This window comes from Oncorhynchus keta, chromosome 1, assembly GCF_023373465.1.
Source record: "Oncorhynchus keta strain PuntledgeMale-10-30-2019 chromosome 1, Oket_V2, whole genome shotgun sequence".
NCBI lineage: Eukaryota > Metazoa > Chordata > Actinopteri > Salmoniformes > Salmonidae > Oncorhynchus > Oncorhynchus keta.
Genome location: NC_068421.1, coordinates 78,495,412 through 78,519,592, shown reverse-complemented (window position 1 = coordinate 78,519,592; position 24,181 = coordinate 78,495,412). Strand labels below are relative to the sequence as shown.

General features: G+C 45.4%; 1 protein-coding gene across 2 annotated transcripts; it reads left to right on the top strand.

The window, feature by feature from the left end:
* The first annotated feature begins 1,788 nt into the window (after positions 1 to 1,788).
* Positions 1,789 to 23,902, top strand: LOC118393441 (phosphatase and actin regulator 1-like). 2 transcript variants are annotated; one of them, XM_052461497.1, is made up of 13 exons: positions 1,789 to 2,275; positions 6,963 to 7,127; positions 13,051 to 13,131; positions 13,341 to 13,466; positions 13,733 to 13,939; positions 14,519 to 14,792; positions 18,474 to 18,616; positions 19,419 to 19,575; positions 21,059 to 21,114; positions 21,228 to 21,289; positions 21,585 to 21,725; positions 22,028 to 22,104; positions 22,216 to 23,902. In XM_052461497.1, the coding sequence occupies exons 1-13, from the start codon at positions 2,221 to 2,223 to the stop codon at positions 22,229 to 22,231; spliced, it is 1,560 nt and encodes a 519-aa protein (XP_052317457.1). In that variant the 5' UTR covers positions 1,789 to 2,220; the 3' UTR covers positions 22,232 to 23,902. The 2 variants fall into 2 exon arrangements, with proteins under 2 accessions (XP_052317457.1, XP_052317449.1); XM_052461489.1 differs by having other exon boundaries at positions 1,789 to 2,398.
* Positions 23,903 to 24,181: the final 279 nt, after the last annotated feature.

Sequence of the window (24,181 nt, the reverse complement as noted above, 5' to 3'; positions counted from 1 at the left end):
CCACAATTAATGTTTGTTTTGTTCGATAAAGTCCATCATTTATGAACAAATACCTCCTTTTTGTTTGCACGTTTAGTTCACAAATCCAAATTCACAAGGCGCAGGCACTTAGTCCAGACGAAAAGTCAAAACAGTTCCAATACAGTTCATAGAAACATGTCAAACGATGCATATAATCAATCTTTAGGATGTTTTTATCAGAAATCTTCAATAATATTCCAACCGGACAATTCCTTTGTCTTTAGAAATTAAAGGGAACAAAGCTCGCTCTCACGGCCGCGCGCGTGACTTAGCTCATGGCATTCTGCCAGACCCCTGGTTCAAACAGCTCTTATTCCCTCCCCCGTCATAGTAGAAGCCTGAAACAAGGTTCTAAAGACTGTTGACATCTAGTGGAAGCCTTGGGAAGTGCAATATGACCCCATAGACTCTGGATAAACTACAAACCTCAGATTTCCCACTTCCTGGTTGGATTGTTTCTCAGGTTTTTGCCTGCCATATGAGTTCTGTCATACTCACAGACATCATTGAAACAGTTTAGAAACTTCAGAGTGTTTTCTATCCAAACCTACTAATTATATGCATATTGTAGCTTCTGGGCCTGAGTAGCAGGCAGTTTACTCTGGGCACCTTATTCATCCAAGCTACTCAATACTGCCCCCCAGTCCCAAATAAGTTAAGAAAATACCCCCCAAAAAGTAACAAATAAAAGTAACAAATACTTAAAGAGCAGCAGTATAACAACAATAGCAAGGCTATATACAGGGGGTACCGGTACAGAGTCAATGTGCGGGGGCACCGGTTAGTCAAGGTAATTGAGGTAATATGTACATGCAGAGTTATTAAAGTGACTATGCGTGGGGCGGGGGGTGCAATGCAAATAGTCTGGGTAGTCATTTGATTAGATGTTCAGGAGTCTTATGGCTCGGGGGTAGAAGCTGTTTAGAAGCGTCTTGGACCTAGACATGGCGCTCTGGTACCGCTTGCTGTGCGATAGCAGAGAGAACATTCTATGGCTAGGGTGGCTGGAGTCTTTCACAATTTAGCCTGATTAGCTTGACAGTATAGTATTTCTTGCTCCCTAGTGGGCTATGTGTGTGTGTTAAAATCTGCCATTTGGCAGTTAAGTCCACTATAGTGAATATGGGTCTGTGCATTGAGTGTTAGGCTTATAGTAAGGGTATTTGATTTGATTCAACTCTTACCCTACGAGGCCCAGAGCCTGCTGGTCTTCTGTTGTAATTGATCATTTACTGCATCCACCTAAACCAGTCCCTGATTAGGGAGGAACAATGGGAAAATGCAGTGGAACTGGATTGGAGGTCCAGAGTTGAGTTTGAGGGGCCTATAGGCTATATGTTTATGACCTTATAGGTATGCCTCCACTGTTGTTAAGATTTCATTTCATATCAGGGCTTTTGGTGGTTGTGGTGATATGATATTCATATTGAATACTGTGTAGGCTGGCTGTAGCTACAGAATAACAAGGTCAGTTCTCAGTAGTGGGTGGATATTATTTTGGGTCGTCAATATTTACCACAACCACAAAGTCATAAACCCCGCCCATTTATCTTCTTAAAATGTTATTTTAAACCTAACCATAAACATAACCTTAAACATTAATTAACACACTGCTAACCTTATGCATAACCCTAGCCTTAAATTAAGGCCAAAAAACAAATGTTTGCTTTCATTCATTTTTACGATATAGACTTTGTGTCTGTGGTAACTACTGGAAACCAGCATTTAAGGAGACTGTAAACCCTGCCCATGCAGTTGAGAGGCAGATTCAAATGTGATGACGTACAAGGATATATAAACAGGGATTGGACCCCTAAATAAATGGAGAAGAACCTCCGAATAACTGGACATGAACATATCCATATAATACAAAGACGGACGAATTTACGTAGCCCTAACTCTGAAGTCGTTGGCCCCCGTGCACAAAGCCAGGGTTTGGCGGGCAGTTATTTTAGGTCTGCGGAGGTCATCAGTATTGGAGTAGACAGTTTGACTAGAGCGTAAAGACCGTTTTAAAGCCCCCCTGACTGCATATCTGAGAGCGAATCAGGATCAGCGGATCCACCCCACACAGCCATAGCCCTGCTTTGCCTAACCATAGCGGTTCCTGCATACGCCGTTATGAGCTCCTGGTACGCGTCTGGTTCTCGGAACGAAGCTCCCCCCTCGTTCCCAGCCGTTATCTAGGAGAAGCCGCGGATGAAGAGAGCGTTTTACCTGCTTCGGAAGACGTCCAAGAATCGCAGCGGTAGCGGTAAGCAACAGCAGCAGCAACCCGTGGCAAACAACAACAATATACCTTTCATGATCCACTGCCAGATCGGGAAGGAGATCAAGCACATATGCAGTAACTGCCGCGGCGCAGACCCACATGAAGGTGAGTGGAGAGGAGGGTTGAGGTTTTCACAGCAGCAGGAAGAGCCCACTGGGCACAGGCATCAATTCAAAGTCTATTTCACGTTGTTTCCACTTAATTGAATTGTAATTACATGAAACAACGTTGATTCAACCAGTAGGAGATGTTTTTGATCATCTCCCACTTCATGTTTGCGCTGCTCCTCAAATGAAACGACGTTGATTCAACCAGTAGGAGATGCGACCGCTCCCTTGCCTTGCTCGCTTGGCTTGCTTGCTTGCCTTTGCCTGTCCCACGGCGGACTGTTTTTCTCTGTGGACAGGCTGCTGAGGACTTTTCAAATCATAATAATACATAATAATACTACTCTGAGTCAGAATATTTCTGTGGGTGTACTAGTATATGGTGTTTTGTAAGCATTCGGCTATTGAATATCTATCCAGGCAGAATAGCATTGGAATGTTATTTTTATTCTTATGCTGTGTTTTGAATGTGGTTGTGATGGAGTTGTTCAAACAGCCCCTGGCTCCAGTAGGCTACAAGCCTGAGATGTACCGTTCTATTTACTATCACAAGTGCATATGAAAAGCATAATAATTGAAATGCATTCCATGGTTAATTCAGTTGATCGGTCTGTCTCCTCTCCTTTGCACATAGGCTGTTACTACTATTTTATTATGCAACAATGTTGGATTTGTTTGTTTTTTGTTCCCTCCTGATGAGGTGGAATGTGAGGTCAGGGTGCAATGACATAAGGGGTTCCCAAACTTCACCCAGGCCCCCCTTCCAGCGTTGGGGAACGTCCTGTGCCCCTACTGCACATCCACACCATGTCTATTTCTAAGGGCACAAGCACTGTTCATGACACAAACTGTTCACACACCTCTTCTAGGCGGATAGTTGTTTTGTTGTTGTAGGTTTTAAGCTTATTTTACACATTGTCATGAGGTGCAGAGAAAATTAATGCAGTTTTAAAACACATTTTCTTGTAATTCTACACATTTCGCCAACGTGTATTCATGTGATATTTGAGTGACTCAAACATTACAACAAAATTTATGGGCTAAAAAACCTAGCTAAAAACATTAGCTGACATGGGCTAGTTGATCTGGACATTTCTGACAAGTTATAAATAGCTCCCCCTGCCAACCCCTGTGCCCCCCCACACACACTTGCTCTTTGTGCAGACTAAAGGGTGTGTGCATGTGTACGCACGCATGAGTTTGAGTTAGTATTTTTTATTTGAATTCAAATATTTTTCCCCTGTCCCTGTGATCCAGGCACCATGCCTTTTTTCCAAGCAGTCCAGCCTGGTAGGAAGACTGGTGTTATGGGAAGGAGGGGGGAGTTTGGAGATGGAAAAATGATGAGAAAATGGAGTAAGGAGAGCAGTGTAATTACTTTAGAACATTCTGACATCTCTCTTACAGTGCAGAGCATATCATAGCTCAGGGAGAGAGAGATATACACTACCCTTCAAAAGATTGGGGTCACTTAGAAATGTCATTGTTTTTTAAAGAAAAGCACATTTTGTGTGTCCATTAAATGAACATCAAATTGATCAGAAATACAGTGTAGACATTGTTAATGTTGTAAATTACTATTGTAGCTGGAAACGGCTGATTTTAATGTAATATCTACATAGGCGTACAGAGGCTATTATCAGCAACCATCACTACTGTGTTCCAATGGCACATTGTGTTAGCTAATCCAAGTTTATCATTTTAAAAGGCTAATTGATCATTATAAAACCCTTTTGCAATTATGTTAGCACAGCTGAAACTTGTTCTGATTAAAGAAGCAATAAAACTGGCCTTCTTTAGACTAGTTGACTATCTGGACAATCAGCATTTGGGATTTAGATTACAGGCTAAAAATGGCCAGAATCTAAGATCTTTCATCTGAAACTCGTCAATCTATTCTTGTTCTGAGAAATGAAGGCTATTCCATGCAAGAAATTCCAAGAAACTGAAGATCTCATACAACGCTGTGTACTACTCCCTTCACAGAACAGCACAAACTGGCTTTAACCAGAATAGAAAGAGGACTGGGAGGCTCCAGTGCACAACTGAACAAGAGGACAAGTACATTAGGGTCTAGTTTGAGAAACAGACGCCTCACTAGTCCTCAACTGGAAGCTTCATTAAATATTACCCGCAAAATACCAGTTTCACTGTCAACAGTGAAGAGGGGACTCCTAGATGCTGGCCTTCTAGGCAGAGTTCCTTTGTCCAGTGTCTCTGTTCTTTTGCCCACCTTAATCTTTTATTTTTATTGGCCAGTCTGAGACATGGCTTTTTCTTTGCAACTCTGCCTAGAAGGCCAGCATCCCGGAGTCGCCTATTCACTGTTGACGTTGAGACTGGTGTTTTGTGGGTACTATTTAATGAAGCTGCAAGGGACCACCCACCAAAACTCCCGGACCAGGGAAGGAGGGCATTAATCAGAGAGGCAACAAAGAGACCAAAGATAACCCTGAAAGAGCTGCAAAGCTCCACAGCGGAGATTGGAGTATCTGTCCATAGGACCACTTTAAGCCGAACACTCCACAGAGCTGGGCTTTACGGAAGAGTGGCCAGAAAAAAAGCCTTTGCTTAAAAAAAAGATAAGCAAGCACTTTTGGGGTTCGCTAAAGGGCATGTGGGAAACTCCCCAAACATATGGAAGAAGGTACTCTGGTCAGATGAGACTAACATTGAGCTCTTTGGCCATCAAAGAAAATGTCTGGCTCAAACCCAACACCTGCATCACCCCGAGAACCTCATCCTCACAGTGAAGCATGGTGGTGGCAGCATCATGCTGTGGGGATGTTTTTCATTGGCAGGAACTGGGAAACTGGTCAGAATTGAAGGAATGATGGATGGTGCTAAATACAGGGAAATTCTTGAGGGAAACCTGTTTCTCTTCTAGAGATTTGGGACTAGGACAGAGATTCACCTTACAGCAGGATTATGACCCTAAGCATACTGCTAAAGCAACACTCGAGTGGTTTAAGGGGAAACATTTAAATGTTTTGGAATGGCTTTAGTCAAAGCCCAGACCTCAATCCAGATTTCTGTACACCAGCGAAACCCATCCAACTCTTATTTCTTGTTTGTTTCACAATAAAACATATTTTGCATCTTCAAAGCATGTTGTGTAAATCAAATTATTCAAATCCCCCAAAAATCTATTTTATTTCCAGGTTGTAAGGCAACAAAATAGGAAAAATGCTAAGGGGTGTGAATACTTTTGAGAAAGAGAGACCAAACTGGGCTGTGTATCATGTGGAGAATTTTTTTTTTACTCTATAAACCTTCCATCTTCATCCTTCCTTGTGTAATGATTTATATTACCATGGTTTCTTCCTTATGTATTAATTAGAAGGATTCAGATAAATTGCTCCTTGACTATAGCTCTGCCTTCAACACCATAGTACCCTCCATGCTCATCATTAAGCTTGAGGCCCTGGGTCTGAACCCCACCCTGTGCAACTGGGTCCTGGACTTCCATCCACTTCGCTCATCCGCAACACAGGGGGCCTCACAAGGGTGCGCGCTCAACCCCCTCCTGTACTCCCTGTTCACCCATGACTGTGTGGCCACGCACGCCTCCAACTCAATCATCAAGTTTGCAGATGACAACAGTAGTAGGCCTGATTACCAACAACAACTCCCTGGTGGAGTGGTGCCAGGAAAATAACCTCTCCCTCAACATCAAACAATTGACGGAGCTGATCATGGGCTTCAGGAAACAGCAGAGGGAGCACGCCCCTAACTGGGCTGTGTAACATCGACAGGACCGCAGTAGAGAAGGATGACAGCTTCAAGTTCCTCAGCGTACACATCACTGACGATCTGAAATGGTCCACCCTCACAGTGTGGTGAATAAGGCGCAACAACGCCTCTTCAACCTCAGGAGGCTGAAGAAATTTGGCTTGGCCCCTAAGAGCCTCAAACTTTTACAGATGCACAATTGAGAGCATCCTGTCGGTCTGTGTCACCGCCTGGTCAGTACAGGTGCATCAACGCTGGGACCGAGACTGAAGAACAGCTTCTATCTCAAGGCCATCAGCCTGTTAAATAGCCTTCACTAGCCAGCTACCACCCGGTTACTACACCTTGCACCTTAGAGGCTGCTGCCCTATATACGTGGAATCACTGGCCACTTTAATATTGGAACACTAGTCACTTTAATAATGTTTACATACTGCTTTACTCATCTTAGGCACAATTGAGAGCATCCTGTCGGTCTGTATTCTATTCTGCTGTATTTTAGTCAAAGCTGCTCTGACATTGCTCGTCTTGATAGTTATATATTTCTTTATTCCATTATTTTACTTTTAGATTTGTGTATTGTTGTGAATTGTTAGATATTACTGCACTGTTGGAGCTAGGAACACAAGCATTTCGCTACACCCGCAATAACATCTGCTAAATATGTGTATGTGACCACATACTTTGAATCTCATTCTTTTACTGTTTTATGGATTATGTTATTGACTGTTTTCTCTCCCCTTCTCTCAACCTCTCTTCTTCATCTCTTCTCTATCTCTCCTCTTCATCTCTCCTCTCTTCTTCATCTCTCCTCTTTTCTATCCTCTCAGTTGAGGAGGTGGAGCGACTGGCAGCGATGCGATCTGATTCGCTTGTCCCTGGCACACACACCCCTCCCATTCGCAGACGGAGCAAGTTTGCCACCCTCGGGCGTCTGTTCAAACCGTGGAAATGGAGGAAGAAGAAGAGTGAGCAGTTCAAGCAGACATCTGCTGGTAAGACCCCTATCTAACCTTCAACCCTTACCCCTGAACCATAAGCCCTACTTTCTACCTCTCCCTAACCCTAGTCTAACACCCTAAGATCTAACCCCTGAACCATGAGCCCTGCTTTCTACCTCTCCCCTAACCCTAGTCTAACACCCTAAGATCTAACCCCTGGACCATAAGCCCTGCTTTCTACCTCTCCCCTAACCCTAGTCTAACACCCTAAGATCTAACCCCTGAACCATGAGCCCTGCTTTCTACCTCTCCCCTAACCCTAGTCTAACACCCTAAGATCTAACCCCTGAACCATGAGCCCTGCTTTCTACCTCTCCCCTAACCCTAGTCTAACACCCTAAGATCTAACCCCTGAACCATGAGCCCTGCTTTCTACCTCTCCCCTAACCCTAGTCTAACACCCTAAGATCTAACCCCTGAACCACGAGCCCTGCTTTCTACCTCTCCCCTAACCATAGTTTAACACCCTAAGATCTAACCCATGAACCATGAGCCCTGCTTTCTACCTCTCCCCTAACCCTAGTCTAACACCCTAAGATCAAACTCCTTAGCCTTAACCGCTTGTATTCTACCTCTCCCCTAACCCTAGTATAACACCCTAAGATCGAACTCCTTAGCCTTAACCGCTTGTATTCTACCTCTCCGTTTGCCACCTAAGCACTCCCCCCTACTCCGCGATAGCTGTAGTCTTATGTCTTCAAGGCAAAACTACAACCTTAGTGTAATGATGTCATGTTGATGTATGTATGGCTGTAGGTGCTATGAGGCAGAGGGCATTGCTGGGTAGCTATGTACTATATGATTGTTGAAGACTGTACCAGAGTATGTGAGCGAGGTGCGGAGTGTGCCCAATTTGACTGGAGCGCGGCGCGAGTTTCTCAAAGGCTTCTCGGCCTCTCCAATTTTGTTCCAGTACCGCTCAAATAGCACTCACTTCACGAACTCAGGGCATGCCCGGCCCAGCATGCATTTGTAGTCTACTTGTGTACTGCTATAGAACCTTGCTTTAACTACTAATATGTATTGGAGTTCAATACATATTTACAGAAAGAAACTGATAAAACACAGGGAGAGGGGGAGTGCAGTGATGTAGTGTCCACAACTAAAGAATCATTGTGGAATCTGAAAATACACATATGTCAAAAGCATGATGGTGCACATGCATACAGAAAGGAACGAGGTGGGTAGCTAGCTAAGTGTGACATTGTAGCAAAGTATTTATAAACTAAAAATCAGATCTCTTAAAAGTGTAGCTCATTTTAGTTCTATTATATACATACAATAGGCTATTATTGATTTTGGCCCAATAGGCCTGACATATTACCTCTTTCAAGGAGCTTTCCATTTTGACAGGGTTTTATTTTGCCTAAAAACCTTTAAGTCTACCTATAGAACAGTTTTTAAAAACAACTCTGCGTCCCTGCCCTGCCTGGCAAGAGTGGCCCGAAGGGTGTTTAGCATCCAGTGGCTCTGCAAGCGCGGAGAGGATATCCTCCACTACTGACCTGCTCTCCAGGCACCATCACATGAACCTGAAGCCACAGACTCTGGCCAAACTCATGTTTCTTAAAGTGAATTCAAAGACACTGTAGACTGAGCCTAATAAGGCATTTCTCGTTTCATTTTTATGTTTCAGCCTATATGTGCGATTTATAGACTATAATGATTTAAATCAACAAAATGTTGTTTAAATGCTGTCTGCTTAATATTACACCAACTTAGTGTGTTGCAAATGCTTCACAATTTATTTATTTGTAGGCTATAGCCTTTATTATTTGCCTAAATAATTCCTTCTTGGGTACCTTATCTGGCTCCTGACCTGTTTAGAGTGTTTATATGCTGTTTAATACGACATGTAGCCTATTTGAAATGATGAGCGCTTCTTACAGTCCCCTTTTCATGTTGTTTATTAAAATACTTTTTATTCGGATCATGTGTTTTGGTTTCAATACTTCAAAACCAAATGGTAGGTCCAGGTCGTCAGAAAATTAGATGGGTGTTGGTTAAAAGGTGATTTTAAATGGAATGGAATGAATTTGGAGTGGCAGTTTGTTTTCTGTGAACGATGAGCGGGATTCCAAACACTCAACTCTGCTCACATACTCTTGACTGTACTGTAGGTACTGTGGGGCTGGGCAGCTAGGTGCTGTACTGTAGGTACTGTGGGGCTGGGCAGCTAGGTGCTGTACTGTAGGTACTGTGGGGCTGGGCAGCTAGGTGCTGTACTGTAGGTACTGTGGGGCTGGGCAGCTAGGTGCTGTACTGTAGGTACTGTGGGGCTGGGCAGCTAGGTGCTGTACTGTAGGTACTGTGGGGCTGGGCAGCTTGGTGCTGTACTGTAGGTACTGTGGGGCTGGGCAGCTTGGGTGTACTGTACTGTGGGGCTGGGCAGCTAGGTGCTGACTGTAGGTACTGTGGGGGGGCTGGGCAGCTAGGTGCTGTACTGTAGGTACTGTGGGGCTGGGCAGCTAGGTTCTGTACTGTAGGTACTGTGGGGGGGCTGGGCAGCTTGGTGCTGTACTGTAGGTACTGTGGGGCTGGGCAGCTAGCTGCTGTACTGTAGGTACTGTGGGGCTGGGCAGCTAGGTGCTGTACTGTAGGTACTGTGGGGCTGGGCTGGTGCAGCTAGGTTCTGTGGGGCTGGGCAGCTAGGTGCTGTACTGTAGGTACTGTGGGGTAGCAGAGCTGGGCAGCTATGTGCTGTACTGTAGGTACTGTGGGGCTGGGCAGCTTGGTGCTGTACTGTAGGTACTGTGGGGTAGCAGAGCTGGGCAGCTAGGTGCTGTACTGTAGGTACTGTGGGGTAGCAGAGCTGGGCAGCTAGGTGCTGTACTGTAGGTACTGTGGGGTAGCAGAGCTGGGCAGCTAGGTGCTGTACTATAGGTACTGTGGGGCTGGGCAGCTAGGTGCTGTACTGTAGGTACTGTGGGTCTGGGCAGCTAGGTGCTGTACTGTAGGTACTGTGGGGCTGGGCAGCTAGGTGCTGTACTGTAGGTACTGTGGGGCAGCAGAGCTGGGCAGCTAGGTGCTGTACTGTGGGGCTGGGCAGCTAGGTGCTGTACTGTAGGTACTGTGGGGCTGGGCAGCTAGGTGCTGTACTGTGGGGCTGGGCAGCTAGGTGCTGTACTGTAGGTACTGTGGGGCTGGGAAGCTAGGTGCTGTACTGTAGGTACTGTGGGGCTGGGCAGCTAGGTGCTGTACTGTAGGTACTGTGGGGCTGGGCAGCTAGGTGCTGTACTGTAGGTACTGTGGGGCTGGGCAGCTTGGTGCTGTACTGTAGGTACTGTGGGGTAGCAGAGCTGGGCAGCTAGGTGCTGTACTGTAGGTACTGTGGGGTAGCAGAGCTGGGCAGCTAGGTGCTGTACTGTAGGTACTGTGGGGTAGCAGAGCTGGGCAGCTAGGTGCTGTACTGTAGGTACTGTGGGGTAGCAGAGCTGGGCAGCTAGGCGCTGTACTGTGGGGTAGCAGCAGCAAGGTGCTGTACTGTATGATGGCTATATTATGTAAACAGCAGTTAGGTGCCATGATGCCTCAGAGCCAGGCGGCTAAGGCCAAAGATACCACAGGATGTGTGTGTGCACGTTAGACATCAGCAATACTTGGTAGATTCTGAGAGCATAGGTCCCCTTAGGCCTTTTATACATGATCTGAAATTAAAAATATCAAATAGTGCTTTAGAACATTTATACATGATCAGTCTTGTTCATCAGAAATGTAGAGAACTCTTGTGAAAGTGTTGCCAGATAAAATTCCCTGCAGATTCAGTCTGAACTTATATTTACTGTTACTGAAGTTAAAACTGTCTCTTAGTTGAATAATGTTCCGGAATTATGTAAGATATACACTGCTCCAAAAAATAAAGGGAACACTAAAATAACCCATTCTAGATCTGAATGAATGAAATATTCTTATTAAATACTTTTTTCTTTACATAGTTGAATGTGCTGGCAACAAAATCACACAAAAATGATCAATGGAAATCAAATGTATCAACCCATGGAGGTCTGGATTTGGAGTCCCACTCAAAATTAAAGTGGAAAACCACACTACAGGCTGATCCAACTTTGATGTAATGTCCTTAAAACAAGTCAAAATGAGGCTCAGAAGTGTGTGTGGCCTCCACATGCCTGTATGACCTCCCTACAACGCCTGGGCATGCTCCTGATGAGGTGGCGGATGGTTTCCGGAAGGATCTCCTCCCAGACCTGGACTAAAGCATCTGCCAAGTCCTGGACAGTCTGTGGTGCAACGTGGCGTTGGTGGATGGAGCGAGACATGATGTCCCAGATGTGCTCAATTGGATTCAGGTCTGGGGAACGGGCGGGCCAGTCCATAGCATCAATGCCTTCCTCTTGAAGGAACTGCTGACACACTCCAGCCACATGAGGTCTGGCAGTGTCTTGCATTAGGAGGAACCCAGGGCCAACCGCACCAGCATTTGGTCTCACAAGGGGTCTAAGGATCTCATCTCGGTACCTAATGGCAGTCAGGCTACTTCTGTCGAGCACATGGAGGGCTGTGCGGCCCCCCAAAGAAATGCCACCCCACACCCTGACTGACCCACCGCCAAACCGGTCATGCTGGAGGATGTTGCAGACAGCAGAACGTTCTCCACAGCGTCTCCAGACTGTCACGTCTGTCACATGCTCAGTGTGAACCTGCTTTCATCTGTGAAGCGCACAGGGCGCCAGTGGCGAATTTGCCAATCTTGGTGTTCTCTGGCAACTGCCAAACATCCTGCACAGTGTTGGGCTGTAAGCACAACCCCCACCTGTGGACGTCGGGCCCTCATACTACCCTCATGGAGTCTGTTTCTGACCGTTTGAGCAGACACATGCACATTTGTGGCCTGTTGGAGATCATTTTGCAGGGCTCTGGCAGTGCTCCTCCTGCTCCTCCTTGCACAAAGGCGGAGGTAGCGGTCCTGCTGCTGGGTTGTTGCCCTCCTACGGCCTCCTCCACGTCTCCTGATGTACTGGCCTGTCTCCTGGTAGCGCCTCCATGCTCTGGACACTACGCTGACAGACACAGCAAACCTTCTTGCCACAGCTCGCATTGAGGTGCCATCCTGGATGAGCTGCACTACCTGAGCCACTTGTGTGGGTTGTAGACTCCGTCTCATGCTACCACTAGAGTGAAACCACCGCCAGCATTCAAAAGTGACCAGAACATCAGCCAGGAAGCATAGGAACTGAGAAGTGGTCTGTGGTCACCACCTGCAGAACCACTCCTTTATTGGGGGTGTCTTGCTAATTGCCTATAATTTCCACCTGTTGTCTATTCCATTTGCACAACAGCATGTGACATTTATTGTCAATCAGTGTTGCTTCCTAAGTGGACAGTTTGATTTCACAGAAGTGTGATTGACTTGGAGTTACATTGTGTTGTTTAAGTGTTCCCTTTATTTTTTTGAGCAGTGTATGATGTTATACTGTCCTTATGATATAATATCAAGTTTGTTATGCAAGGTAGTCCTGAGCCATGTGTCCAGGTTAAATCTACAGTATGAAATGTATATATATATGTATATATTTTGGATGTCCTAGGTTGCATCGTTCTAGCTGCTTTCTGCCCACAAATACACACACCAGTGGGGTGCTGCCCAGTTTTTCTAATCTCATGCTGCTCCCCCAGCTGTCGGTGCAGATTCTGCTTTTTTCTGAACACCACATGTTCAGAAATGTGACCAACACACACACACAGATATATATTATCTTACCCCATACAAACCTTATGTTATCACTGCACCATGGCCATAATTGGGTTATGATTCAGACAGGCAGTGACCAGTGTTACATCATTTATCAGATCAGTAGCCTGTGCCTGCTCAGCAGGCCAGTTATGAGCACAGTGAATATAGTAATGTCATGTATAATGCCACCTAATGTTGTTGCGATATCATCTCCTGCCCCATCAGTCCTGGAGAGGAAGATGTCAACCCGGCAGAGCAGAGAGGAGCTGATCAAGAGAGGAGTGCTGAAGGACATCTACGACAAAGGTTAGAGGTCAGAGGGTATAGAGGAGAAGACAGAGGTTCGAGAGCAGAGACTGATGGCAAAATGTTGTTGTTGTGTAATCTAGCATCCTTTAGGGAAAATCAAGTCACACAGTCAGCATCACAGTATCCACCTGTATTGAATCCAGGTCAGATATGTACTGGGAACATGTTCTCTGTTTCCACCCCCCCCCCCTTCCCTCTCTCTGCAGACGGAATGGTAGTAACGAGAGGAGAGGAGGTCAATATGGAGAACGGGATGTCTCCAGCGTTAGGAGGGTCTGATCTATCACATTGTGATGGAGCAGAGCTGATGGATGGAGCAGGGTCAGCCATAGGTGCATATCAGGCCTTCTATCAACACACTCACCCATTGGTTCATCATCACGCACTGTGCTGTAACATGATATCTGATTGGTCAATTTTGTTCTCACACCTCCCAACACGCTCACCCATTGTTTCATTCCCATTCACCTTTTTGTAATATAACATCTGATTGTTCAATTCTCTCATCTCAGGCCCTGAACCCAACAAACTTGCCCATTAGTGGATCTCCTCTCACCCTGTTGTAACATGACACTTGATTGATTTATTCTGTCCCCAGGTACAGTAGAGTTCCAGTTGTCTGGAGAGGGGACGTCTCCACAAGACCACACCCAGAATACCAGCCAGGCTCCACCCACTAAGAAAGTCATGGTGTATCCAGGCGACGGCAGCGGGGCAGAGTCATCTCATCACATCCTAAAACAACCCAAACAACCCCCAGCGCTACCACCCAAACCCTTCAACAGACTGCCCAACCACATCACAGGTAGAGCCCTGTAGTCCTCTGTGTAATTTGCTTTTACTTTGCTTTTGTTCTGACCACCAGCTTGCCGCTTGTGTGGGTATATCTGACTCTGATCTCTGCATCTAATTCTCTCTCTCCAAATATTGGGGAAGATGCCAGAGCTGAAGATAATGTTGAAGAGTTTATGAATAGCTCATTAGAATTTGTCGTCTGTATATTTTATCATTTAGTTTATTATACCATCAACACCAGTCCTTTTGGGGTTGGAGGGTTTGTATTTTGTCCTGTAGCTCATCCAATGTAATTGGAGAATTCAGTGTGTTGTGTCAACAGATTCTAAATTTAGTAAATAATCAAGTATATGTTTTTGGTTCTTTGTTAAATGGCTGAAAAATGTTGGAGAAGTGGTTTATCTCCATTTTAGATAGGTAGCTCTTCATGTTTGTTTAGTGTTTTCCAATTTTCCCTGAAGGGATTTGATTCTATGAATTCTTCAATTGCATGTTTTCTGACATGCTGTTCCTTCTTTTTTCTTAAGTGTATTTCTTTGTTTCACCATAGTGAAACACTAGTGAAGTCTCTCCCTCCCTCCCTCTGTAGAGGGTATGCCAGTGAAGCTGCCCTGTATGTCCATGAAGCTGTCTCCTCCTCTACCTCCTAAGAAGCTGATGATCTGTGTGCCTGTGGGAGCGGGGGTAAGCATGGAGCCCTCGGCCCTCACCTTCCAGAAGTGCCCCCCTCCCTCTCACCATATGGGGTCCCTTGGGGGCCACTCCCTACACTACGGAACACTTCCTGTGCCCCTACACCCCCCCAGCCGCATCATCGAGGAACTCAACAAGACCCTGGCCCTTACCATGAAGCGATACGAGAGGTGAGGACTTCAGTGCAGTGTGTGTCCTTTCCTCCATGTGTATGCATGAAAAATAATGTTGATGAAGTGGTTCATAATGGTATACACTGAGTGTACAAAACATTAGGAACACCTGCTCTTTCCATGACAGACTGACCAGGTGAAAGCTATGACCTCTTATTGATGTTAAATACACTTCAATCCGTGTAGATGAAGGGGGGAGACAGGTTAAAGAAGACTTTAAATATTGAGACAATTGAGGCATGGATTGTGAGTGTGTGCCATTCAGAGGGTGAATAGGCAAGACCAAATATTTAAATGCCTTTGAACGGGGTATGATAGTAGGTGCCAGGCACACCGGTTTAGGTCAAGAACTGCAACGCGGCTGTGTTTTTTCACACGTAACAGTTGTGTGTATCAAGAATGGTCCACCACCCAAACGACATCCATCCAACTTGACATAACTATGGAAAACATTGGAGTCAACATGGGCCAGCATCCCTGTGGAACGCTTTCGACACCTTGTAGAGGCCATGCCCCGACTAATTGAAGGCAAAAGAGGATGTAACTCAATATTGTGTACACTCAGTGTATATCTAGCCTGCCCTGTACTCCACTCCCTTTGGCCCTGGCCTGTGCCTACTCTACAGCGGTGTGCTGGATTGTGGGTAGTTGGATCGAGTCTTTAAGTAGCTTGTTAATCATTTGACAAAACGTATTCTAATTAGTGGGGTTAAATTGGGAATAAAGATTGATGCCCGGTCAATGGGAGAGAGGAGCACTGTTAGTAGACAAGAGTCTGGTGTTAGAGGACAGTTTGCTGTTGGGAGGTCTTCTTGGAGCTCTCGGTCTCTCTTTGTGCCTGTGTGTCAGAGTAGAAATAAGGGCCTTTCTCTATGTCAGTGAAAGATGGGCAAAAGGTCAGCTCTCTGAAGTCTTATCATAGGTAATAGAATGGGTCAGTAACCGAAAGGTTGCCGGTTCGAATCCCCTAGGTGAAAACCTGTCAATGTGCCCTTGAGCAAGGCACTTCACCCTAATTGCTCCTGTAAGTCGCTCTGGATAAGTGTCTGCTAAATAACTAAATTGTAAATGTTAAAAGGTTTCTGTGATTGGTTACTATTGGCATCCATCCACTCACAATCAATTAGTCATTTAGAAATCCAATACCACAATACTCTAGGCAGCATTTGAAACATCTGGTCAGTCAAACACATCTCAGTACAGAGACCATTTCATCTAAACCTCCTCTGGCTGTTGTTCACTTCAGCTTTGGATAAAGAGCTGCACTAGTTCCCAGAGCCTTACCTTGGCTTTACCTCTCTGGGTGTATGTGTATCATGGGCTGGTGTCTAACCAGTTTAGACCAATTTAGAGCACCACCAGAAACACACACCATCTCCATCAGTCCACAGATTCATCACACAAGGGGAAAACGTCTTGTGATTGACCCAAACACTCAGTGTATCATGACAAGGCGAGACCCAGATGCCGACACAGGAGGCAGATGGTTGGAGTCTCACAATGTTTATTCATCTAAAGGGGTAGGAGAGAGAATGGTCATGGACAGGCAAAAGGTCAAAACCAGATCAGAGTCCAGGAGGTACAGAGTGGCAGACAGGCCCGTGGTCAAGGCAGGCAGAATAGTCAGGCAGGAGGGTACAGAGTCCAGGAGGTACAGAGTGGCAGACAGGCCCGTGGTCAAGGCAGGCAGAATAGTCAGGCAGGAGGGTACAGAGTCCAGGAGGTACAGAGTGGCAGACAGGCCCGTGGTCAAGGCAGGCAGAATAGTCAGGCAGGAGGGTACAGAGTGGCAGACAGGCCCGTGGTCAAGGCAGGCAGAATAGTCAGGCAGGCAGGAGGGTACAGAGTCCAGGAGGTACAGAGTCAAGGCAGGCAGGTCAGGCAGGAGGGTACAGAGCAGACAGGCCCGTGGTCAAGGCAGGCAGAATAGTCAGGCAGGAGGGTACAGAGTCCAGGAGGTACAGAGTGGCAGACAGGCCCGTGGTCAAGGCAGGCAGAATAGTCAGGCAGGAGGGGGTACAGAGGCCCGTGGTCAAGGCAGGGAATAGTCAGGCAGGAGGGTGTCCAGGAGGTACAGTGGGACCCGTGGTCAAGGCAGGCAGAATAGTCAGGCAGGCAGGTACAAAGTCCAGAAACAGGCAAGGTTCAAAACCAGGACTAGAAAAAGGGGAATAGCAAAAAGCAGGAGAACAGGAAAAACGCTGGTTGACTTGGAAAAACATACAAGACGAACTGGCTCAGAGAGACAGGAAACACAGGGACAAATACACCAGGGAAAATAAGAGACACCTGGAGGGGGTGGAGACAATCACAAGGACAGATGAAACACATCAGGGCGTGACACGGAACAGAAAACGGCTGCGCGCGTGCGCCATCCTGCACAAATGTATTTTGTCCCCCCACACCAAACGCGATCACAACAAGCAGGTTAAAATATCAAAACGAACTCTGAACCAATTACATTAATTTGGGGACAGGTCAAAAAGCATTAAACATTTATGGCAATTTAGCTAGCTAGCTTGCACTTGCTAGCTAACTTGTCATATTTAGCTAGCTTGCTGTTGCTAACTAATTTGTCCTGGGATATAAACATTGAGTTGTTATTTCACCTGAAATGCACAAGTTTCTCTACTCCACCAATTAATCCCCACATAAAACGGACAACTGTTTCTAGTCATCTCTCCTCCTTCCAGGCCTCTTCTTCTCTTGACTATATATTGCGATTGGCAACTTTCATAAATTAGGTGCATTACCGCCACTGACCTCGTTCGTCTTTCACTCACCCACGTGGGTATAACCAATGAGGAGATGGCACGTGGGTACCTGCTTCTATAAACCAATGAGGAGATGGGAGAGGCAGGACTTGCAGAGCGATCTACCGACTCATTTTAGTCCTTGGCAACGCAAACGCTCATTGGCGCACACGAGCAGTGTGGGTGCAATAATTGAATAATATAGATTTCTAAATTTATTTTGCAATGCTTGCGCACCCGACGCGAGTGATGTAGTCAGGGTATAACTTGATGTGCCAGTGCCAGATTGCGCCCCCATGGTCCATCACTCTGATTGGTGGGCCATCAGGGGGTTGATTTCCTTTCAGACAGATTTCCTCCTTCCTTTCCTCTCCTTTAATTTTTCGGTTTGGTCTCAAGCACAAAATGGTAATAGGTGTCCTAGTCTTTTTAAAGTCTTTATTTATTTGACTTTGTTGCTGCCTGAATTAGTCTAAATGTGATGTTAGTAAACCTTGTTGTAATATACGCACACTCAAACTGAGTTTGTATAAGCAACAGGGATAATTATTCTCCATTATGAGAGCTCCAGTTACGAGATTGCTGCTTGTTTTCCTATCTGCTCCTGTGCTGTTTCCCTGACCCAATCAGGGATGCTGCTTCGAGGCTAGTTTCTGATTGGTCTGCAGTTTGTCTCCCTTTTGGTTGAGTCAGGCCGTTTTTCTACAGTGTTTCAGTCTTGTTTTCTCAGTTGATTTGGGGTGCCGTTTACGCTGGGCTGTTTTACGTTAATCACAGACTTCCATAGCTCCTTTCATAACTTATGGTGGACGTTGCTACTACTCTCGTCTTTCTAACACCACACACACGCGGATGGATGGACGGACAAACACACATAAAAGCCCACTATCGCTCGCTAACGTTTGACCTTTCTCACTGACCTCAGCTCCCTGCACCATGTGGTTCCCACGGTGATGATAGCATGTGATAACAACAAAGAGAACCTCTCCAATGAAGAAGACTACCAAGACATACCTGGGTCGTACAGGGACGAGGAGGATGAAGATGATGATGAAACACTGTTTTCAAGTAAGTGTTTGTTTATCCATAGGTTTGGGGCCGTAGTGGCTGTTTGGTCTCTGCTTAGTGGCCATTCCTCCTGGTAACCGCCTCAATGGCTACTGGGATATGTAGTTTAAGAGCTCTCCTTTCATTGGACCCCTCCATTATGAGCTGTGATTCCCATTGGTTCGCTTCCCTGAATGTGACCAATCAATGCACAGAGGTGACAGTGGTGTGTGTCATGAAACGATGGCTAGTCCTCAGACACCCTGTTCCAGTAGTTCCCTTCAACATTGAATTATTGATTTGAGGCCCATTTCAAGCTCCCGAGTGGTGCAGCCATCTAAGGCACTGCATATCAGTGCTAGAGGCGTCACTACAGACCCTGGTTTGATTACAACTGGCTGTGATTGGGAGTTCCATAGGGCGGCACACAACAGGCCCAGCGTCGTCCGGGTTAGGCCGGGTAGGCTGTCATTGTAAATAATAATTTGTTCTTAATTAACTGACTTATCTAGTTAAATAAAGGATAAATAAAAAAATCTGAAGCATTTATACACACACCTCTCTGTAATCTGGTTATGTAAACAGAGGAGTGGGTTGGAAACAAACTTTCATCCTGTAGCACTCACTGGAGAGGATAAAAGTTGTGACAATTTAATTGCTAGTGCATGAGTTACCTACTGGTGGTGTTAGTTGTTCAATTTTATAAACATTTATTGGACAATAACGTGTGTCTGTGTCTGTGTGTGTCTGTGTCTGTGTCTGTGTCTGTGTCTGTGTCTGTGTCTGTGTCTGTGTCTGTGTGTGTGTGTGTGTGTGTGTGTAGGTACCCTGGCTCTGAAGGTATTGAGAAAGGACTCCTTGGCCATTAAGATCAGTAACCGTCCATCTGTGAGAGAGTTAGAGGAGAAGAACATTCTGCCCAGACAGTCAGACCAGGAGAGACTGGAGTTCAGGCAGCAGATAGGCACCAAGCTCACACGGTGAGACGCACACACATACACCCTCCCTATAGCAATGGCTAGGGGGGCTCTCAGTTCCTATATACAAACACACACATACACCCTCCCTATAGCAATGGCTAGGGGGGCTCTCAGTTCCTATATACAAACACACACATACACCCTCCCTATAGCAATGGCTAGGGGGGCTCTCAGTTCCTATATACAAACACACACATACACCCTCCCTATAGCAATGGCTAGGGGGGCTCTCAGTTCCTATATACAAACACACACATACACCCTCCCTATAGCAATGGCTAGGGGGGCTCTCAGTTCCTATATACAAACACACACATACACCCTCCCTATAGCAATGGCTAGGGGGGCTCTCAGTTCCTATATACAAACACACACATACACCCTCCCTATAGCAATGGCTAGGGGGGCTCTCAGTTCCTATATACAAACACACACATACACCCTCCCTATAGCAATGGCTAGGGGGGCTCTCAGTTCCTATATACAAACACACACATACACCCTCCCTATAGCAATGGCTAGGGGGGCTCTCAGTTCCTATATACAAACACACACATACACCCTCCCTATAGCAATGGCTAGGGGGGCTCTCAGTTCCTATATACAAACACACACATACACCCTCCCTATAGCAATGGCTAGGGGGGCTCTCAGTTCCTATATACAAACACACACACACCCTCCCTATAGCAATGGCTAGGGGGGCTCTCAGTTCCTATATACAAACACACACAGCTGCTTTTTTTAAAGATTGTAGATAGCTATCATGGGGTTTGCGCCAGCGCACACACACACACACAGCTCCCCTCTGTCAGCGCCTGTACACCCTGCTCTGGCCTGGTTGAGATGTGACCTGGGGGAGAGGTGAAGAGTGAGACAGAGATGAGATGTGAGAAAAGGGAGAGGAATGGAGGATGGAAGGAAACCGATGAGGAGAGAGGGAGATGGACGAAGGAGAGTAAAAGAGAGCCTGTCATATTATCTTGAATATGCCAGTGAGAGGGTGGACAGCTTCAAGTGGGATTTTACCTTCACAGAGTACAGAACATAAATGTGGCAATACAGGAATAAAGAATTCACAAACAGTTTCCTTCCTTTCTTTCGCCTCACATTTTCATTTGTTACACTCACTGCTTCTTGCCTCCTCCCTCGCTTCCTTCCCTCCCTCTCTCCATGTATCTAATTCTCTACCTACCTCTCCATCTCTCTGCTTCCCCTTTCCTTCTCCTTCCTCCCCTCTCTCAATTTCTCCTCCCTCCCTCCCTCCCTCCCTCCCTCCCTCCCTCCCTCCCTCCCTCCCTCTTGTTGCTGTGTGAATCACTGTGTCAGACTGTTGAGGTGGTAAGTACATACATATACATCTGAGGGAGTCATGGCTCACAGAGGAGACTGGTCTGACGTCAGAAAATAAAACACAATAGAGCAAAACACAATAAAAGACGTTAGGAAACGGTCCTGACTGACTTTAGTTAATATCTTTCAGGAGGTTGAGTCAACGGCCAACTACAGAGGAGCTGGAACAGAGAAACATACTCAAACGTAAGTAGAACATACTAGATAGGCAGAATACACATTTCCAGTTTCTCACGAAATGGACAATAGTGACTTTTCTATTTTGTTTTATTCTATTCTAACCTGTCTCTCCCTCTCAGCACGCAATGAACTGGAGGAGCTAGATGAGATGAGAGAGCTAAAGAAACGCCTGTCTAGAAAGGTGAGAGGGGGGAGGAGGAGGGTGAGAGAGGGGAACAGGGTATCACTTTCCATTAGATAGCAGATCATTAGAAATATAAAAGCATTACCTGTTATGACATCAAGTTCTCATTCTCTGTTGTGTAACATAAGTGGTGTGTGTGTCTATTTCTCTAACGGTTTGGATGATTGCCTGCGAGGCCATCTTTATTGTTTTACGGTTGAGAACAACTAACACAATAATCCATATCTACTGCCCCCGAGACCCTCAGCCACCACACACACACTCTCTGACAACCCTTTTCTCCTGTCCCCAGTTGAGTCAGAGGCCTACAGTGGAGGAGCTGAGGGAAGCTAAGATCCTGACCCGCTTCAGTGACTATGTAGAGGTAGCCGACGCCCAGGACTATGACAGGAGGGCAGACAAACCGTGGACAAGACTCACAGCTGCAGATAAGGTAATAACACTCACATGCAGGTGCGCACACCGCACACACATATACAATCACACACACATACAATCGCACACAAATGCAGTCATTCGTAGGGTTGAAAAATTACACGAACTTTCAATAAATTAATTCCTGAAATCCTGGTTAGAGGATTCCCAGAATAAGCAGGAAATCCAGAAATCTCCAACCAGGATTGCTGGGAAACCAGGGAATTTATTGAAAGTTCCCAGAATTTTGCAACTCTAATAATGCGTATACTGTGGGAGGGGTTTTTCTGACTGATCTCCGGTTCTGTTTGTCCCTTGTAGGCTGCTATACGTAAAGAACTCAATGAATTTAAAAGCACAGAGATGGAAGTGCATGAGGGTAGTCGGCATCTAACCAGGTATGTATGTCACAGCCATACTACACTGCAACACAACACAGATACACTTGCCCATACTTCAAGCAGTGTATACAGTAACTAATTATCTCTCTCCCTCTCTCTGTCCTGGAGGTTTCATCGACCATAGTTCTTCTTATGCCATCTTTTTCAAGAACCTCAAGTGCTGGACCTCAAAACTGCTGCCTCTGTGTACTACACCCCTCCCCTTCCAGACCAGAACTGGACCAGAACCACACTAGAACCAGAGTAGAACGTGATCTGAACCTGGCGGGGTGTGTACAGAACTGTGCGACTGACACTTCTACAGACTCTAGTGTTGACCCAAAATGGCTACAAATGAATGGAAAGGGCAGACTGGACCAACTACAACAGCATTTTGGTCCAGTGGTCACAGTGTGGTCGGGTTGGGGAGAGGGACTGTCATACAAAAGGAGAGACTGACAGAAGGCCGGCCCTAGACTGACTGGCTTCTCTGTCAACTGAGATTATATGGACTAAAAAGTATTGTTTTTTTAATAACCTTTTATTATAATTGTTAATAATGAAGATGGTTAATGTGTTTACTTTCTTGCATTTTGGTTTTTGACGGTACTCTATGGAGGATTTATGGAACTCTGCTCCTATATCTGTGCCAATGGGACTTTGGGATTGTGGGAGATTTGAGTTTGGCAGGGTATCTAAAAAATTAAATACAGAGACCACCTACAACTGATTGGGAAAAATGATTCTCCTCCAAGGGCTGCTGTTTCCAAAACAGAGGGACCAAGCCCTTTCAATCAGATAGGACTGCAGAATAGGATTCTGTAATAAGTGTGTTGCAGTACTACTTACAATACCGTATACACCATGTGCTACTCGGGAAGCTGTAGTATGAGAATATGATCAGAATATATACCCTTACATGTTGAAATACAACACATCCTGTCCATGTTGTGTTCATGTTGATACAGTATGGAAATATGAACCTAGCAATAATTTAACTTTTCTTTCCTCCGGTGCTGCATTCAAAGAACAATTACTGGGAACATTTCAGAGAGCTGCCTGCTCAATACCAAATACACTTTGAAATGCTGTTATGAGTTGTGATCTTGATGCAACCCAGATCACCATTATTATTGTTGAGTGTTCTGCAACCCTCTGTATAGTGTCACTGTTTACAGGGATGACAACGTTGTCAAATGTACTTTGTTTGAATGACATTTGATGAAGTATGTTGTCTATACAACGTTTCAGCAGAGTGCGCCATAGACTGGCAAGTTAACGGTCAATAGTTATGAAGGGAATGGAATTTAGATTTCTGAAAACAGGAGTTTTATGGTTCTGCCTTGTTTCGCCTCATAGTGGAGAACTGACATTAGACAACCCTTTGGCTGTGAATGAAAGTACTCTACAACCTTTAGCTCATACACAGGAGACAGACATTTCAAAATGGTTATTTTATAATAAACACATGCAGTTGATGGTCTTGATCGTTTAGCCGGAGAACCCTTTGACTTGTGGTGTATGTTGGTATGCGTGTATGTACAGGGATATGTTCATAAGGTACAAAACATGGAAAACGTTTTACAACGGAGTGCTTACTAAACATGACCCAGGACAGTCTCCCTGTGCCTCCATACTAAGAAAAGAAAGAGGACATTATTTGGGAATTACTGTATAAGATGTGTACATAATACAAAATAAACTAAAATGTTTTTCTTTTTTGTACAGAGGGAAACTGCATGTGATAATTGTTAACTTATATCATGTATGCTTTCTTATCTAAAGGAAACGTATTAAAAAACAACATTCAAAAGTGCTTTTCCTCAACCGTCTCAATGCCATCACCAACAGTGAGAACTTAACTCACCTTTACTAAATTTGTGTTTCATAATAGAAGTAGAACAGTATATTTGAGGGGTTTTAATAACATTCTCTGTCATTAAATGTATGTTTATTGACAAATACATGATTTAACTGTGCTCTTCTGCTAGACATTCACATGCCAAGCAAAGTCACCTCTTAACTTTCTTCCATCAGGACATGTTCAAGGAAAGGGGCTGTATTTGGAGTAGACTGAACCGAGTGGGTTGGAGGA

What these genes read in the sequence shown, in the direction of transcription:
- LOC118393441 (XM_052461489.1), top strand. Translation starts at nt 2,221, where the DNA reads ATGAAGAGAGCGTTTTACCTGCTTCGGAAGACGTCCAAGAATCGCAGC. An exon ending in CGGCGCAGACCCACATGAAG is followed by an intron (nt 2,399 to 6,962) that starts GTGAGTGGAGAG and finishes CTATCCTCTCAG; the next exon opens with TTGAGGAGGTGGAGCGACTG. An exon ending in ATAGGCACCAAGCTCACACG is followed by an intron (nt 19,576 to 21,058) that starts GTGAGACGCACA and finishes AATATCTTTCAG; the next exon opens with GAGGTTGAGTCAACGGCCAA.